The sequence below is a fragment of the Sander lucioperca genome, chromosome 20 (assembly GCF_008315115.2).
Source record: "Sander lucioperca isolate FBNREF2018 chromosome 20, SLUC_FBN_1.2, whole genome shotgun sequence".
Classification (NCBI taxonomy): domain Eukaryota; kingdom Metazoa; phylum Chordata; class Actinopteri; order Perciformes; family Percidae; genus Sander; species Sander lucioperca.
The window spans coordinates 15,131,990-15,151,342 of record NC_050192.1 but is presented as its reverse complement, the minus strand read 5'-3'; the positions used below and the strand labels follow the sequence as shown (position 1 = coordinate 15,151,342).

General features: G+C 41.6%; 3 protein-coding genes across 5 annotated transcripts; 2 read left to right on the top strand and 1 right to left on the bottom strand.

Annotated features, from left to right (window-relative positions):
- The first annotated feature begins 395 nt into the window (after positions 1–395).
- Positions 396–7,810, top strand: zbed4 (zinc finger, BED-type containing 4). 3 transcript variants are annotated; one of them, XM_035996370.1, is made up of 3 exons: positions 396–561; positions 3,004–3,238; positions 3,428–7,810. In XM_035996370.1, exons 2-3 carry the CDS (start codon positions 3,197–3,199, stop codon positions 6,968–6,970), a joined length of 3,585 nt encoding a protein of 1,194 aa, XP_035852263.1. In that variant the 5' UTR covers positions 396–561; positions 3,004–3,196; the 3' UTR covers positions 6,971–7,810. The 3 variants fall into 3 exon arrangements, with proteins under 3 accessions (XP_035852263.1, XP_031140772.1, XP_035852262.1); XM_031284912.2 differs by having other exon boundaries at positions 3,004–7,810; XM_035996369.1 differs by having other exon boundaries at positions 403–689; positions 3,004–7,810.
- Positions 7,811–7,992: 182 nt separating this feature from the next.
- alg12 (ALG12 alpha-1,6-mannosyltransferase) lies at positions 7,993–14,049 on the bottom strand. The gene is made up of 9 exons (XM_031284914.2): positions 13,834–14,049; positions 12,942–13,074; positions 11,947–12,120; positions 10,588–10,782; positions 10,384–10,487; positions 10,019–10,242; positions 9,499–9,668; positions 8,702–8,777; positions 7,993–8,585 (listed from the first exon to the last, which is right to left on the bottom strand). The coding sequence occupies exons 1-9, from the start codon at positions 13,990–13,992 to the stop codon at positions 8,339–8,341; spliced, it is 1,482 nt and encodes a 493-aa protein (XP_031140774.1). The 5' UTR covers positions 13,993–14,049; the 3' UTR covers positions 7,993–8,338.
- A 228-nt stretch (positions 14,050–14,277) lies between these two features.
- Positions 14,278–19,109, top strand: creld2 (cysteine-rich with EGF-like domains 2). Its single transcript, XM_031284915.2, has 10 exons — positions 14,278–14,663; positions 14,930–15,012; positions 15,387–15,497; positions 15,728–15,819; positions 15,997–16,173; positions 16,304–16,402; positions 16,521–16,604; positions 16,746–16,841; positions 17,663–17,803; positions 18,713–19,109. Exons 1-10 carry the CDS (start codon positions 14,520–14,522, stop codon positions 18,769–18,771), a joined length of 1,086 nt encoding a protein of 361 aa, XP_031140775.1. The 5' UTR covers positions 14,278–14,519; the 3' UTR covers positions 18,772–19,109.
- Positions 19,110–19,353: the final 244 nt, after the last annotated feature.

The following is a 19,353-nucleotide window of genomic DNA, read 5'->3' as shown; positions in this document are numbered from 1 at the left end:
AAGTTACGTTCGAAGCCGAAAAGCAATTTCTTGGCTAACTATAATTTACTTAATACATCCATGATAATGTATCAACTGTTCAACCACATGTTATTACGTAGTATTATTATGATTACTATTATTATTATTATTATTACTGACGTTACAGTACAAATGGTTACTTTAATGAAATGTTCACAAGTTAAGTTAACCTATCATGAATAGCATGTTCTCGCTTGTTATGTATAAGTAACAGATCTCAAAAGACCACTCAATCTGTTATTTAAATATTATTTAATAATTAATAATTGATCTTGAGTGAGTGAAAAGACAAGGTAATGCACGGTTATGTGATTGCTTAAATGGATGACCCCCCGCCCCTTCGCTTTACTGAAGACCCTGCGCCCGGTGACATCATTAAAACATGTTCCTTCCGTCCGACGCTGTGTGGAGCTGCTTCGGCCGAACGTGAACTGCTAGCAGACAAAAGCAACAAAGTGAACCCCCCTCCGGATCAATCAAATGTGTCATATTTAACTGTTTAGGAACCGAAACCAAGTGATCACACCGTCATACTTCACAGTAAGTATACTGAGCACATGTACATGTCTGAGGAGGGTTTAATGTGGCCTGGACGTCGTGGTGAGAGCTGGCCTGATTCGGATCCCGTGTGGTTCTTGTGTTGCCACGGCTGGGTTCTGCCTCGCCAGGTTAGCTAGTGTGTCCTGTGTGTGGCCTAGCTGGCAGCTAACCAGCTAGCAATCGTGGTATGGTCCGAAATTTACTACACGGGCTATTGCAACGTTAATGATAGTTGATAGAAGTTGCATTGTCTTGAATTTTTTTGTGCTACAAATCTATGTGACCGAAGTGTTGAACCTGTGTTGGTTTTGTGTGTTTGTTTATTAGCTAGCTAGATCTGCGGCTAACCCAGTTAACGTTAGCACCAGGATAGCCGCCGTGGTGTTTACTGATGATGTAGCTAGCGTTACTGCCAACAATGTTTCATTATGTTATTTACTGGTATGAGGGTCGCACACGTTTCGTGATTTGTGTTAGCTGTTCAGTGGGGCGTAACTCGTAAACCGGCATATAGATAGGGCCATTTATAAGTTGGTGTGTTATGTGAAGATGAAAGCTAATCAGCGTTGGCTATTTTATGCTGTCCCCTCGCATCTTCCTGACTAGCACTTAAGCCAAACCCGGAAAAACTGTTGTCACTGCTCACTTAATAAGTCGCTTTAATGCCTACTTAACTGAAAGAACGTATTAATAATCAAGGATACAATTGTTTTAATGTTGGTAAAATTCGCGAGGTTAGCTAGATTTAGACGAATGAGCGATTATTTTTATGACCGTTTTTTTGTGTGTATAAATTAGACTAGGTGAAAACCTGTGTGTACTTATGCTACTGTTCACATAGGTATCGCCTGTAACGTTATTGTTTGCTCACGTATTGTAAAAAGTTAAACTAAATGTTGGTGTTGTTAAGTAGTGTTGTCTCAATATATTATCTTATGTTATGCTGTAAGTACAATACACTTGGTCTTGATGACATTGGTCTGTAGTAACAGAATTCTTACTGACATAAATAAGGTACTGGTACATAGACCTATCATTCAGTGCAAAGTAATGCACTGGCTATTCTTAACACATCACATTTGACCTGACCCCGCAGCCTACCTGCGATCAAGGTACAGAGAGACTTGTTAACAGAAATATACACCATATTCACCTAGTTACTAGTTTAATATGAACTCCTAGCTAAAACTAAGGCAGTCTTATATTAATAACAGTCCTGCAGAGCACTTTCATGAAGACTAGTTCATGGTCACTTTTTTTTGTGTTCGAGAGATGTTTATTCAACTCAGTGGTCATTTTAGAGGCTGTAGATTGTGGTGCTGTTTAACTGTATTGCATTATATTGAGGTGTTTTTATTTTATATTTTGATCGCCCCATTTATATCAATTAGGGTAGACAAAATATTAGAAACGCCTCTCTAAAACAGTTCAAACAAAAACAATATTCTAACCTAATGACAGGATCCTTATTTTTGACATTGTGGTGCTGATCGTGTATTCATAGTCTAATGATTCTAATGTTACGGCAAAATAGTAGACTGTTTCTACTCTACTAACATAAGACACTAGGTTTTTTTTCTCCTGCCAGATACTACCGCCTAACTGATTTTAGTCATCAGTTCCTCAATATGTGCTAATCGGCTGCTGAAGTGTTTCAGTGTTGAAGCACATTTTCAGTTGTGCATAGATCTATTGTACTATGAGGCTGTTACAGATAATTGAATGTGATAAGAAAAAAGTTACCGGCGTTAGCATACAGATAAAAGTCCCAAAACTGAAAATTCTAATTTGACAGTAAAACATGTTCCCTGGTAAGCATGATATCCAACTGAATATGAAAATGTTTGCATACAGTTTGAAGGGGTGGCAAGAGAGTATTACATTTGTGGGGATGAGTAAACGCACGCTATTATAATCCAGAAATTTTACAGAGTTGAGCAACAGTTCTGTGGAAGCAGCATGGAGAGGTGTTGGGTGTTCCCGCTCTTGATTTGCATATTTAAGCTCAGAGCCAAATCCTGAAAATGTCCGTGAAAGTGGAGAACCTTAGGGCCCGGCTGAACCTGCTTATGTAAATAAGACAGTGTAGCCTCACAGCGACTACCACTGTGTTCGGACAGTGCTTGTCAACTTGCAAATTAAAACCTGTCCATTACCTTAAAGTTGCTTGCAAAGGTAAATCAAAGTGGTCAATACAGACATTTTATGAAACTTGGTTTTAGAGTTGTGACTTTTAACATTTTGATTTTGTTATCATTTTGTTGCTGCCAAACCTTGTACAAAGAGCCTGTTAAGTCAGTAATGGAAAAATAAGAATGAAAGTAAAGCGTCGTGTACAGGACTTAAGTGTCATCGCAGCATACCTGTATTACCGGTTGTTTTGGAGTCTTGTTATTTCTTAAGAATACACTTTGATGTGTTTTACTCTCTCCCTTTCTCTAGGTTGTGTGGGGAGAGGTGGGACTACTTCAGTCATAAATGGAGAGGGACAAGCAGGCACCCTGTGTCCCGGGCAGCCACACACTCATCACAACACCTGCTTGAGCGCTGCAGTGTCGATGACTACACCTGAACAAATAAATTACATTTGACAACGCAGACCTGACTATTCTACAGAAACCCTTGGGCTGCTGCCATGGATGGGGAGGAGGAGGTGTCTCACAAGCGTGAGGATACGGTCAGTGAACCTAATGGCTCCATGGAAAGTAAAAAAAGAGAGGCCAAAGGGACATGCCTAAAAATTGAGGGTCAGGATGGCTATGTGTTCAAATCCTACAGCATTAACCCTCATGACACTGTGGATGCAAAGTCCCCTGCTTGTTCCTCAATAACACTGGATAAAGACTCTCCCCCTTCCTCTCCTCAGGATGACAAACAGTTGGAGTCGGACAAAGCAAGTGAGACTGACCCAGCTTCCCCCACCCTTTCAAACAAATGCCTAAACACTGATACTGAGGGACATATGGAGAATGAAAATTATGAAAATGGAAATGACGCAAGTCAACATATCAAAGAGGAGACTGGGGATGCAAACGGAATGGATGAGGAAACCCAGGACGATGAAAGGCTAGGATTCGGTAGCTCGGTTGGCCCTTTTGTAACTAGAGACGGTGAGGAGTATAGTAATTTACTAAGTGGATACACAAGCACCCTTTATGATGTTGCCATGGATGCTGTCACTCAGAGCCTTCTGTCATCTATGAGGAGTAATACCAACCCGAGGAAAAAATCTCCCGCGTGGAATCATTTCTGCATATCACCACGAGACAGTACCAAAGCAATCTGTTTATACTGCATGAAAGAGTTCAGCCGCGGTAAGAATGAGAAAGACCTCAGTACAAGTTGTTTAATGAGGCACGTACGAAGGGCTCACCCCACTGTGCTTTTACAAGACGGAGCCGACGCGTCCTCAAATAATCTGACTAGCTCCCTTGCCTCATCTTTGATACCTCCATCCCCAAACTCACCAAAAAACGGAGACTTGACCAATAGCGTCGTTTCTTCTGCCTCAAAGAACACTTCGCCGTCCACCTCCTCAGCTGAAAATTCAGATCTTTCATCCAAAGAAGTGTTACCCAAAGTTGAACCAAAACTAGAACTGTATGCCAACACTGACGCCGTTTGCAGCACGCTCTCATCCTCACATTCCAATGACAACAACCTTGAAGATATGTCAGACGGTGGGCCCGAGCGCCTCCCTGGGACCCCAAAAAGCTCAAGTTCCCGCCGGAGATCCGCTGTATGGAAACACTTCTACCTGTCACCTGCTGACAATTCCAAAGCAGTATGTATCCATTGCATGAATGAATTCAGCAGGGGTAAAAATGGGAAGGATCTAGGGACAAGCTGTCTTATTCGCCATATGTGGAGGGCCCACAAAGAGGTTGTCATTGAGGAAAATGGACAGGGCAATCACATTCCCCCACCCTATACAAACCCGCCTTCACTACTGTCCCGCACTCATCTACACGATCCACTGGAAGTAAAGAAAGAATCACCCCTTCTTCCATCCTCACCAGAAACCATATCAGATGAATTACCCCAAAGCATGGGGGAAAGCATGGATTTAAAAGAGGAATCTGATGAGGCGATGCATCTCTCAGGGCAGGAGTCCTCTCTCAATCTCTCCTTCAGAACTCAGGGGGAGGATACACCCTTAACTTCCTCACCATGCGACCTCTCTGAGGGCCCCAGCCTCAATCAGGATCATTCAGTTTTCCAGCAAAACAAGAAGATCATGAAACGGGTCAAATCTGAAGTGTGGCACCATTTCATAGTGTCCCCAGTGGACCAGTTAAAAGCACTGTGCCGTTACTGTCCATGTGTCATCAGTCGGGGGAAACGCGGCGACTTTGGTACAAGCTGTCTGATGAGGCATCTGATGAGACGCCACCCAGACGTCCTCAAAAACCAAAAAAGCACAGATGAGAAGGAATCCTCCCCTCATCCTTACACCAATCTCACCGCAACGGACGCAGTTTCGACCAAAGAAACTGAGAGCCGTGCCAGCGAGAAAAAGCCCCAAACACTGCCCGTTTTCAGTAAAAAGACGTCAAAACTGTGGAACCATTTCTCCATTTCACCCACTGACCCCACAAAGGTGGTTTGTTTGCACTGTGGCCGCACAATTAGCAGAGGCAAAAAGACTACAAACCTTGGCACAAGCTGCCTCTTCAGGCACATGCAGAGGTTTCATGGACATGTTCTTGAAAGTAACAATACTATCTCAGGTGATGTGCCATCTGCTGAAATTCATGTTAAACAAGAGCTCATGGACACTTCCGTTTATGAAACGGAACAGAGCCGTGAGAGGTTTGACGAACGCCACCCGGTTGCCAAAAAAATCACCAAACTAATCGCAGAAATGCTCGCACTGGATCTTCAGCCATCAGCTATGGTGGAGAATGCTGGACTAAACAGACTGCTAGAGTACCTCCAGCCTCAGTATTCTCTACCACCTTCTTCCTACTTTACCAGCACTGCCATACCAGACATGTACGAACGGGTGAAGGACGTTGTGCTGACCCACCTGAAAGAGGCTGAAGGTGGTGTTGTCCACTTCACGACAAGTATTTGGGTCAATAGCCAGACAAGGGAATACCTGACCCTCACTGCCCACTGGGCAACGTACGAGTCAAGTGTCAGGCCCCAGGGTCAGGACTTCCACTGCTCTGCTCTCCTAAGTGTCTCACAAATAGACTGTGATCACGATATGCACGACATCCCAAAGCAGCTGGAGTATCTGTGGGATTCCTGGATCACCTCATCAGGGCTGAAAAAGGGGTTCACTGTAACTGATAACACCACCATCAGAAACACCTTGGAGGACCATGGCCATGTCACCATGCAGTGTTTTGGACACACTATAGACCTCATTGTTAGCGAAGCCATAAAGAGCCAGAGAATGGTTCAGAACCTTCTGAGTATCGCACGGAAGATCTGTGAACGTGTGCACCGCTCGGCAAAGGCCAAGGAGAAGCTGGCTGAGCTCCAGAGGGTGCACCAGCTGCCTGAGAACCAACTCATTCAGGATGTTCCTTCCAAATGGAGGACCTCCTTTTTCATGCTGGAGCGGCTGGTGGAACAGAAGAAAGCCATCGACGAGATGTCGATCGAGTGCAATTTCAGGGAAATGATCAGCTGCGATCAGTGGGAGGTGATGCTGTCGGTCTGCAATGCACTGAAACCTTTCGAAGTCGCCTGCAGGGAGATGAGCAACCGCACTGCCACTCTGGGACAAGTGATACCACTCATTCACATCCTCAACAGAAAGATAGACCTGCTGTTTGATGAAACAGTGGGCATAGACAACATGCTGAAGTCTCTAAAGGAAGCCATGGTGAGCAAAATGTCGGCAACTCTGCACGACCCGCGAAACACCTGGGCGACCATGCTGGACCCACGATACAAGACGTCGTTGTTCACAGAGGAAGAAGCTGAGCAATGCAAACAAGATCTGATCCGGGAGCTGGACTTGTCCTCGACTACCTCAGCTGTAGTTCAGCCTCCGCTGCCCAACGGCTGCAACGAGGCCCCCTTGTCGTCCAACACCTCCCACCCAAACAAGGACAACCTCTGGTCCCTTATGGCCGACATCCGACAAAAGATAAAACACGAGGAGAAGCCAAAGTCCTCAGAGCTGGCAGTGCTGGAGTACCTCGAGGAAGACATCCTTGATCAAAGCTGTGACCCCCTCGACTATTGGAACCTGAAAAAGTTCCTGTGGCCCGATCTTGCCAAAGTAGCCGCCCGTTACGTGGGCTGCCCTCCCAGCATCGTCCCAGCAGAGACACTGTTCAGCACAGCTAGTGTCAACTGTGCCCTAAATCAGCCCAGGCCTTTACTGGAAAACATGGAGGGTCTGCTGTTCCTCAAAGTCAACCTCCCTTTGATTTATTTTCAGTACTGATTATTTCTGAGCATTAACTTAAACCCTTTATCAAGGACCAAGTTGCATAGCTGTGAAATGGGGGGGGTTTCTGTTGGTCAAAATGTAAAATATTGATTTAAACACTGATTGATTCTCACTGCAAAGGCCGGATTTGGAGGTTTTTATTTTATTCTGTGTACTACTGTTAAACACTTTGGAGCTGTTGTGATGAAAAGTCTCAGTAAAAAGTGTATCAGGGAGGGAGGGTTTTCTAGCTGTAGGGGTTGGTGATAATGTGTTTGCTTGTAAATCAATGTTTTTATTATTTTTTTTTCTGTGTCTACTCTCTCCTTGTGCCTTATTCAAAACTACTTCAGGTCAAAATGCTGTAAATATTTTTGTTAAATTGCGCAGATCACGTCAGGATGCTTTTTTGATTATTGTGTACTAAAAGATAGACGCAGAGTTGTTTTCCGAATGATGGCCCAGAAATAAATGCTGTGACTGAAAGATGTTTTAAGTTAATGTTATTTAATTTTCATTGTGAATTTGTGGCTCATGGTACTGTCATTTAGATATAGACTTTTTTTTTTTTTTTTTTTTTTTACTTGCTGAAATGTTTTTAATAAGATCATGTATAATATTGCTGTATTTTCAGAATAAGCAGTTTGTTTGGAATATACAATTTGTCTCTTAAGCACAATTTAAGTTTATGTCCAGGGGATTAAATTATGGGTTTATTATCGAGTAAAACGATGTACTGTACATTTTTATATTAAATGACTTCTGAACCTAATTTGATAAATGTTTTAGCATTGAGACTGGAACCATGCAAATGTTGTGGTCATTTTTAAATAAAGGTTTTCCTTATGCAATATCAAAGAGGTTTTCCTTTGGTTATCAATTAGATCAGATATAGATCGGTCATGTGCACGCTTGAAACAAAAGGTACAATTTAGGAATCTGGTTTCCTCCACTCAGTTTCAGCTTTATTCATCTATAAAATCTATTTTACAAAATATACAAATAACAGCCTGAGGTAAAAAAAAAAAGACACAAAGCTGTCTGAGATAATGGTTTCCTGTCTGCAAGAAAACATGGAATTCTTTGCTTGCTATTCATGAGAAAAGTAATGCATTACACATCAGTATGAGAAGAAAGAACCATTTCAAACATCAGAAAAGATGTATGACAGTTCAATGCAACAGATTTATCTACTTGGGTAGCACATGTCAGCAGTAGATCTGTAGGTGAATGAGACGCATGATGGACCCATGGTATTCTTTTCATACAAATAATATTCCAACCTATCCCATTATATCCCTTGAGAACACTGCTTTGGGTCGCCTTTAGTCTTATTTTTTTTGGTCACTAAAAATGCCTTAATCCAACACATTCCTGTTAAAGTCACTCTTTTTGTTGTCCGGTTGCAATCTTTCTCTCCATGAGCACGGCTTTTCTCTCTAATCGCACACTGACAGGCGGAAAGTGAAACGCGTCAAAGGCAATGTTGCTGTACCCTTCAATGAAGGCCAGAGGCTGATGGGTGTCCTGGAGTAGCTGTATCTTGGTGACATTAGCCTCCATCAGTAGGTGGGAGTACATTTTGCACATGTCAGGATTCGTGTGGTTCAGGTCCTCACGTTTGTCATATCTGTTGAAAAAACAAAAAAACAAAAAAAAAAATAGAAGTGATTGTATTACAAAAGTGATAATATTGGGTATTATTTGTGACTAATTTGAGTTCAAAACACTGAAAAATACACTCACCTCCAGGTTCTGTTCTGCTCTAAGAAGCGAGATACTCCAGTTTCAGCAGCATATGTGTCAATATGAACAAAGACATCTGAGGGGACAGAGGCATTGTTTAACAATGTGAGAACACTGAACAAAGCTTTCATGCATGCTTTCACCGATTGGCAGTACACAGTATTTTGTATGATTACTGAGAAAGTAAAAAAGCCAAGATTCATTTTTCTTAGCCACAATTAAAATAGTTAAATCATACTAATACAGGGTTCATACGTTTTGAAAAAACCTGGAAAAGTTTTGGAATTTGAAAAATGCAAATTCCAGGCCTAATAATATGTGATTAATAAATGTATTTTCACGTTGTCTTAACCTCAACGTTCTATTCGGGGCGCGATATTATGAATCCCACTATGAACCACATAAATTTTCTTTCATTTTATTGTTAAACCTCTTAGGGTAAACTTTAACACAGATTTTTATTCTTATTGTATAATGTCGACTGACATTTTCAGGAATACATAGTCATGGAAATTTGCCAAAAAGTCATGAAAAAGTATTGGTTGAACCCTGCTAATATGGGTTCCATACATGTGCACATAAATAAAGTTTAGTTGAGATACTTGCACAACATAGAAAAATAAATAAAAAAGGCAAGCTTAAAAAGTACCGCTAAACTTGCATACCACATGCAGATATGATCGTGTTTTTTCCACATTTTAAATGGTTAAATCATTAGCTAATCTCAAAGGTGGCAAGAATTAATAGTGTTATAGAAACTCCCTACAAATAAAAATTGTGCTGAAAGTGATTCCAACCTGCTGTGACTGGCAACAGCTTGTGTAGTTCCTGCATTCCTCGGCCCCCTGGGTAGTTGTGGTGGGAAACGTAGAGACTAATACTAGAGTACGCTGCATTGGTCAACAGCTGGCCAACCACAACTGCAGAGCCCAGTTTATACATCCAGGATTTCCGGTAGTTGCACAAACTGAAGCACAAAGGAAAAAGGAAGTGAGCAATAGCTTTTGCAATGTCACACCTCACACACTGTTACACCGTTGACACAAGATGTCTTTCTTATGATGGCACTGCATAACATCTGGGAATAACGAGAAATAATCAACATCTGCCAGCCAAGCATGTTGCTGCTGGTTGTGCTGCTACTTAAGCAAGTCCATTTTCTCAGCTTCCTCATCTATTTCTGTTGGTTTGTAAAGCAATGAGGGTATCTTGGTTTGTTTTGCAATCCATCAGACACTGCTGTTGCTTGATAAAATATAAATTTCCTGCCCTGTATTCTCAAATGCAAGCATTGGCTGTAACGTATTTGGACTTAACATGAAAGAACAGCCTCGGGCAGCCACCAAGCTGAGCACAGGGAAGGTGTATATGATGAAGCGCAGCTCCTTGTGGGGCAGCAGCGAATAGATGAGGATGAAGCCCACGGTGGGGAGCAGCAGCAGCCTCATCCGCCGGTCCAGGAGGCCGAGGGGGACGAAGAGCAGCGTGCAGCCCAGGGCGCGGGGCACGGCAGAGTAAAAGTACCACAGAAAGGGAGAGGTTTACTGGGGAGAAGAGAGTCAAGGAAAACGGCGCGGTGGAGATCCTCCTCGGTGATTTTCAGTGGCAGTAAATTAACAAAAAGTTAAAGTAAATGCACACACACATGAGTGGGAGTGTACTCGAGTAAATGAAAAGGATATTCCCCAGTTGGAACTTTTGTTGAGAAAAGTGTTGTACCACAAAACCTGACCTTCAGGCCACAACAACTTTCTCCAAAAGAAGGTGTCAACGGCCACCGTCAGAGCTGTTAAAGACAAAAGGAAATCAAAAACTGTTTGGACAGCAGAGACATTGTATTGTTTATTGATTATGTACTATTCATATACTGTACGTTGACTACTCACCCAGTGACAAGATCCCAGCGGGAACAGCATAATAAAGCAGCTGCAGCAGTCCTAGCTTCCTGCTCAACAGTGATGTCAGTAACATGAGACCCAGGAAGATGCAGAGCTCTGACCGGAACACAATGATGACTAAAGCAGAGAGGCTGATGAACCGGCCGTATTTCTGAGCCATCCACGATGTGAACGCTACCAGAACTGAGGGGAAAAATGTACTTTCATCAAGAAGAGTTACTCGCTTATTTAGGAAAACAGAAAAAGAATCCAGAGTGTCTGGCTTAGGGCTCCTGCACACTGCCTGTGTGAGCATGTCACACAGGCTCGAGCCGCGCCGAAAACGCGTGCATGCTAGAAATAGGACCGACGCCTATTTTCCACGCGACACGCAAGCGTGTTGGAAGCGTTTCCAGGCAAAATAGAATACGAAAAGATGTTTATATGTCATTTTGACACGGAATACATTTAATAAATAAAAAATAAAAAAATCTGTTAAACTCCTTTGTAAAATTGTATTTCAAATTGGATTCTGATAAAACAATAACATGGACTTTATTATCTCAGGAAAGGGAATTGAAATATAAAAATATATATATTAGATTAGATTCAACTTTATTGTCATTGTGCAGTGTACAAGTACAAAGTTTGTGTCCAACCAGAAGTGCAAAAAAAAAGCAGAAAAGTGCAATGTGATATACAGAGTAAAGACAGGTAGTGCATAGGCAGGACAATAAAAATATTGCAGTGTAATAAGAGCAGAATAAATATGGCTATGCAATATGAACAATGTATGAACAACATGTACAGAAATGTGCAATGTGGTAGCAGTGACATTATACTAGTAGTATGAATAATATAGATATATGCATTGTATTAACAGAATAAATAGTAAGAAAAACAATAAATATGGATATACTGAATGAACCATATAGACAGATATGTACAGTATGTACAGCTATGTGCAGTGTGGTAACATAAGAATAGTAAGAATAAGTATGTGCGGGGTGATTAGTATGAAGAGCAGTAGAATATGGCTATGTATAGGTGTAATTACAGTATGTACATCTGTAAATAAATAAATACAAGTGGGTGGGGTAGGGTAGTGCAAACGCTTTTACAAACGCAAAAATATTGACAAAATAAAGTTGAAGAACACGCTATTATTTCATTTTATCAATGGGAAACATACACGTGTACAGACAAGGCTAGCAGCAGCAGCGCCGCGTCAGACACGTTTCTGGTGTGCAAAGACATAGAAAACGGCACGCAGCCGCTACGCAACTGACACGCAACAGAAACGCCACGCTCACGCCACGCAGGCAGCGTGCAGGAACCCTTATGGTGATTATTACCCGTGTATCTTACCTATTGGCAGTGCAAATACATTAGGGAGCGTCCTGGTGCTGTAGAACATTAGGTGAAACTGAGAAGCACACATCAGACAGAAGAGCCCCGCAACTGTGGAGCCAAACTGCCTCCTCACCTCCTTCTGCATGTGCCACAGTGCACCGACAACACACACTCCCAGGGAAGCTCGGACTGCACAGAACACATCAAGAGAACGCATTTGTTTAAACTGTTTAAAACCACATTGGCGATTTAGAGTCCCTTCATTTAGACACAACATGCTCAAAAACTCTTTTATACATCAGTCTATCCTGTTGCTAAACCAAAATCGGTGCGCTGCCAATTAAGATCTGGATCCGAGGATATCATTAAACATGTTTCTTTGTCATGGCTGTTGATGTGTTTTCATCTTTTGTACTATGTGTGCAATTGTTGTCTAACTTGTGTGTATTTTTCTTTTCTTTTTTTTTTTCATTTTTCTTTTCTTTTTTTTTTTTTTCTTACCTGCTCGGTAACGCAGAATGAATTTCAGTGTAAACTGATAATAAAGTTGTATCGTAACACTGGATTGTAAAGTACCATTTAGAGATGTTCCGATACCAATACCAGGATCGGTATCGGCTCCAATACTGCCTAAAACACTGGTATCGGTAAGTACTGGAGTTTATGCACCATTCCGATACCACATAATAAAGCCCTAAAGAAAATCTACGTTAAAGTAGTTTATTTATGTTCTTTTTCCGTTATAACTGACTGTCAGACTGGATAATAAAAGAAAGTTCTGTGGCGTTCATGTTTCACAAAGAGTGAGATAGACCGACAACAAAGATAGAAATAATATCACATCCATACAGGGATAGTAGTATACAGTTGTTAAAACATAATAAAATATATGACACACTGGTATCGGAACGGTACTCGGTATCGGCCGATACGCAAGTTCAGGTATCGGAATGCAAAAAAATGGTATCGGACCATCTCTAGTACCAATTAGTGAGATATTAGTGATTTACCTGTCAGCTGTGTGTAGAATTTCGGTGCATCCAGCAGAGAGGACAGAAACACAACAGGGGAGCAGAGGATGGAGAGAAACAGAGGGCCAAGGAAAGTCCGTGGCACCACACCAGGGAACTCGTGATGGTCATACTGAAAGACAGCACAGGCTCTGGTCTCAACAACACCAACACAGACAGATCTCAATAGAGCTGACCTGGAGCTCTCAATCATACCACATGGTCTTCAGCAGCAGATGCCAGATCTTCATCCCAAAAAACAGCTACTAAATGAATCTTGAGCTGAGATTTTTATATGAATTTGACAATTATAATGAATACCTGCATGGTTTTAGAACAGATGCAATATATGATGTAAGTGCATACCCCAATGTAGTTTGATTGTATGATTCAATTTTAATGTTTCTGTAAAACCACTGATTTGGGACTCTCCAAATAAAATTGACACTGGTTTTTTTTCAGATATGAAATGCACCTTCTTTATGATAATGATATACCACATACGTTTTTAAATCGGCACAATTCAATTTGATAGTGATATTAGTTATAGCTAATAGCAGGAATAATTCAGCATTCATTTCACTGACTAACCGGACACAATGCTTCTCTAAACACTAGAAGTTTCCTCATATTTTTTTTTTTCCATCTTACTCATGGCTTTGTTTTGCATGAAGTATTCATTTATTAAAATCTATTCAATGTACCCTCTTTTTACATGCAAACAAATGCTAAAACTGAGAAGCTCTAAACGACATACTAACTGTGCTAACGGTGCTGTCTGTATGGTTTGTGTACCGTATTCACAAACGTTTGATTTAAAAATAATTATTCCATTCATTCACTGGTGCTGTGCATAGTTAGCTTGTTAGCACACCTAGTAACACCTGCTTACCTTGTCAAAGTTAAGCCTGTGATACAGAATGTCGTGCGCCGCTTGTAAATTAAAACTCTCCTCAACTTTTGTGAACGGACAAATGAATAAATGCAAAAGAGCCACAGCTATTAATAAAGGCAGCAGTTGCAGCCCTGAAGCATTCCTCTTTTCAGCCATGACAGCTGAAAGATGTGTGTGATGTGTATCACTTCCGGTCAAGACAGGAAGCAAACATGTTTTTATATCGCTAAAATTATTAACACCTTTTCTACTAGTGGGATACAGATTTTGTTTAGAAATTCTGTCTAAAACGCCCTTCAACGGGAAAAACTAAATTATTTTAAATACTACAATTAGAAATCCAGAATTTTCCACGTGGGGAAAGGAGCTCTTTGTCCCGCGCGTGGCGGCTTGTAATTGGTTGTAGATGTATTTGACAGCCAATCCCAGCAAATGAGCGCAAGCCACAATTCGACCAAGAGGCTGACGCGGAAATCTAAAAACGCATCGGGGTTTTTTGTTTTTTTCTACAACCGGCATGTAAATACCAATTTGTTGCGCTTTGCATAGATAACGCCAACTTAGATTTAATGTTAGGAACCGCTCATTTAGATGTGTCCGAAACCGTGTAGCGCTAGTTGTAAGCTTGCTTGTGTGTGCATTAAGCGTGTGTTATGAAACGGTGTCTGAATTGATCGGCTGAGATGCTGTCCACCGGTCCAGAGCTGCGGCTACTGCGGCTATTGTCGTGTGTCACTATTGTTTTACTTTTTCAAGTCACCTACGCTAAGAGAGATTTTAAAAGCGCCTGTTCTACCTGTCAGAGAATTACTGATAACTTCAACAAGGTAAGAGAACATTAATAAACCTCCCCTTTGTGTTGTCTGTCATTATATTGCTATCTTGCTCTAAGTTGTTGTTGTGAATGTTTCCTACTACCCTTAATGTTGAAACATGCCTGTGTGTGTGTGTGTGTGTGTGTGTGTGTGTGTGTCTGTGTGTGTTTCATCAAGTTGCAGTGTGTTTGCCCCTGTCGGCCACCATATCTTTAACTTATTTCACACCTTGCCCTGTTTCTTTCTGTACAAACGGTGACACTATTTTTGTATTTTAGGGCTTTGACAGAACAGCAAAGCAGAACTTTGGCGGAGGCAACACAGCCTGGGAGGAGAGAAAACTGTCTAAATATGAGACAAGGTGAGACAGTGCATCATCCTGTCATGTCCAGGTCACCCTGCCACAGGAACCGGTCATCCTAGCTGTTTGCTTTGCACCAGAGCTGCCGGCTGTTGTACTTGGTACAATTAAGCTTATCAAAGTTCTAGATAAGCAGCATGCATTAGAATATAACTGACTGTGTGCTCAAGTGGCTTGGTGGCATAGGCAAACTTTCAAACTGCAGCATTTGGTAGCAAGGATCTAGCAGACGTTTTCCTGCATTTACACAGAGCTGTGCAACAAACCTCTGTTTTATCACACAGTTTATGTTGTGGCACATGCTCATCTCTACCTCCCTCCACCCCCTTTTTTTTTTAAACTTCCAAACATTCATCTCGTTGCTTCCTTTACAGCGAGATCCGTCTGATGGAGATCGTGGAGGGGCTGTGTGACAGCAGCAGCTTCGAGTGCAATCACATGTTAGAGGAGCACGAAGACCATTTTGAAACTTGGTGGTTCAAGAGGTGGGTCTTGGCTTATGCAAATATTGTCAAATGCCAGCATGGTCAGCCACAATGTCAAGTTGGTTGGATTTCAACTGTCAATTTCACAAATAAACAATAAAAGGCACACAGGTTGATGCCTTTCAGCATGATTAGGCACACTGACAGAGGTATCACCCACAGAGCTATTTGTGTAGTAAAAAGGTTCAGTTAACGCCTAATGTCTTCCTGTGTTTCCTGTTGCAATACAGGAAAACAAAACATCCTGATCTGCATAAATGGTTCTGCATTGAAACCATCAAAGTGTGCTGTCCAAAGGGAATGTTTGGACCGGACTGCAATGGTGAGGAAAAAGCCTTTCATAAAACATAAAATGGCACTTATAGCGTGTACATTGGTTCTGTGTCTGACAGACTAGATATACTGTAGCTTAAAAAAAAAAAAAAATGCATTAATACAAATAACCCCAAGAACCTGATGTTTTAAAGTGGCTTAATAGTTCTGATTTTATTTTCTGAAGCCTGTGTGGGGGGCTCTGACAGACCTTGCCATGGAAATGGAAAGTGTGACGGCGACGGGACTCGCGCAGGGAACGGAAAGTGCAGCTGTGACCACGGCTATGAAGGAGAGTTCTGCCTAGACTGCATCGACGGCTACTTCAATGAAGTGAGGAACGACACATTCTCTCTGTGCAAAGGTACACTTCGACACAGATCAACCGCCAGCGTTTTCTGTGATGCATCACGTACCTTAATATACGGAATATACATCATCATGTAAAGTAAATCTGTCGTGATTCTGAATTCGGGCTTCACCTCTCCCTGCAGAGTGCCACTCGTCCTGCAAAATCTGCAATGGAGCGACCAATCAGGACTGTGATGAGTGCAAAGAAGGCTGGGAGGAGGATGACCAGGAAACCTGTGTTGGTAAGAGGGCCAGTAGAAAGTCTCCATGTAGGAAACAGGAAAAAAAACAAAACAGCAAAAACATATGGTCTGTGCACACCACCGTCTATCTCACTGCGGTCCATCTCATGTGTTACAGATGTAAACGAGTGCTCCACAGATCCTTCTCCATGTAAAGAAGAACAATACTGCCTTAATACGGAAGGCTCCTACTCCTGCGAGGGTAATAATTACTCACTCAGTTTTGCACAACATTTTGGTCTGTAAGAATTTGGACATGACAATACTGCATGATGAAATAAAGCTTGTGTAATGTGTATTTCTGCTATCATATTTAAAACTCACAAATTCGTGTTACCCTTAGCCTGTGACAAAGTGTGCTCCGGCTGCACTGGAGCCGGTCCTGATAAGTGCCAGGCTTGTGCCAGTGGGTACCAAGACACAGAGGGCACCTGCACAGGTATGGCGTAAATAATTCACTATTAGAATGTGTTTCACTCCTTTTATGTGTGAGGAGTATTTCAAAAACAGATGTAGTATATATTTTCTAGTTTCTTCACTCCTCTATGACAGTAAACTGAATATCTTTGAGTTGTGGACATTTGACAACAATCCAGTAATCGAGTAAATATTCGACATATTAATCGACAATGAAAATAATCGTCAGTTGCAGCCCTAAATTAAACGTATGTCTTGGAGAATGCACAGTCCAAAACAGTAGCTAAAATATTGAAAAGAGATCAAAATCAACAATGCTCATATGATATGTTCCTATTGAAGATAAAAGTCCATAACAACAGGGCATCGTAGTTTTTAGCCTATGTTACTCAAACAACAGTAAATAGCACTTTATGGGGGGACTATTTTCAGCTGCGGACTGATTGATTTATATGTGCTTCGGAGTATTTATGGCATCACCAGGATGGTATATGTGATCGAAACCAAGCTATACTACACTGCCTGTGTTCATCACAATAAAGGAACATGTCATCCAGTGCAACGGTGGTCCTCGCACAAAAATGTGGCCCTGTGGCTCAGAGGAATGAGACGTATTAGGCTTCTGATAAAGGAGTTAAAATGTCACCAGACTTATCCTTTCCAAAATTTGTGACTCCTCCTCCTCCTTACTGTAACCGGTTGGTGATTTGACAGCGTATGTGGTCAGAGGAAGGTGTCTCTGCCTTTACTACATGTTACCACATATTGGTATCTGTGTGTCATCAGAAGAGAAAACATTGTTTCAGTCAAGTCGTTGCATCAGTGTTGTGTTGTGTTTTCCAGATATCGACGAGTGTTCCCAGCCAGAGTCGGTGTGCACCAAGGAGCACGAGCAGTGTGTCAACACTAAAGGCAGCCATGTGTGCATCTGCTCGAGTGGCTATGAGAAGCAAGATGGAGAGTGTGTCCTAACGCTACAGCCAGGTGACCATTAGTGTTGGTTTAAGGACTGGTTTCATATGATTTGTGCTCTAGTGAGAGAGAGAGAGCGAGATAGATAGATAGATAGATAGATAGATATATATTAGCTGTAGGATTGGGCATCGAGAACCAGTTCCAGCTTGGAATTGTTTCACAAATTACGATTCCAATGGAATATTTTTTTTATTGGAATAGTTTGGAAAATTTGGTTTTGACTCTGATCATTTTGGGCTTTTCCGCTTTTTAATTGTGACAGGACAGCTAGGTGAGAAAGGGGAGAGAGAGGGGGAAGACATGCAGGAACGCGTCACAGGTTGGATTCAAACCCCGGACCTCTGCGCCGAGGCATAAAGCTCTCAGTATATGTGCGCCTGCTCTACCCACTGACCCAACCCAGCCACCATCGGCTCCAAATTTAACAAGTTTTGGTTTCCGTAGCGGCCACCGTACTTCCAGGCGCTTGCTGTGTTGTGTGGCTTTATTTTACGTTGGAAAAAGCCCGGTCAAATTGTAAACCACCATTGAATCAAAATAAAATGTTCCTCTTATCTGTGAAATAAGCATGTGACCCGTTTCAACTCCACCCCTCAAAGAATCGGAATCGAAAGAAAGAATCGGAATTGGAATCAGAATTGTTAATATCAAAACGATTCCCAACCCTAATTACCTGTAGCCTTATTTATATTTCTTGAACAGAAAGTTTACATTTTTCACTACAATGCTTAAAGATGCTACAGCCTATGAAACACATTTAAACTAAACTATCATTTGCGCATTGTCACAATTCAGCTATTAATGAAATGTTGCTGTACTCCATTACTGTTGAGTTTCCCAATATTATCAATATTAAAAGGGAATATATTTGACTTATTATTTGAGATTATATATTATTCATGCTTTTATTCTCATCAGAAAAAGAAGAGGAGTCCGAAGCATTCGAGACGACCACAGGTCCACACGGGGAGCTTTGATGTAAAATCTGGAACCAATGGGAGCGAATCAGGAAGAACGGTTGGAATTTCTGCACCTCTGGAACCGCCCTTTTTTTTTTTTTTTTAAATCGTAGACTACATGCACTTAATGTACCAGCTGCACTTAGAACCAATAAAAGCTGGCAAGACAGTGTTTTCCAGCAGTGGATTGTGGATTAAAGGACAAAAAAAGAGAGACATTTTACTCTGGCAGTACTCTGGTCAATGTTGCTTTTCTCTGGTGTGCTCAAACTACCACTTGTTGTCTTTATTTGTTGTATGGTTTTAAAATGGAAGGTGTCTCAATAAAGGTGAATTATGTTGAATTAAGAAACACATGTCAACAAAATGTGTATTTTCTTGTACATTTCTTTGTCTTTTGTTATTCTTAAAGGTCCAATGTGTAGGAATTTCTCCCATCTAGCGTTGAGATCATATATTGCAATCAACTCGCTCGCACCACGCAGTTCAAAGTACGTATTACGGCTATGGTAGCCTTCACGCTTCAAAAAGCCGGTCTCTTGCTCTTTTCAAAATCCTTTTTCTTCTTCTGGGCGAAGAAGAAGACTCCTGTTCCTGAAA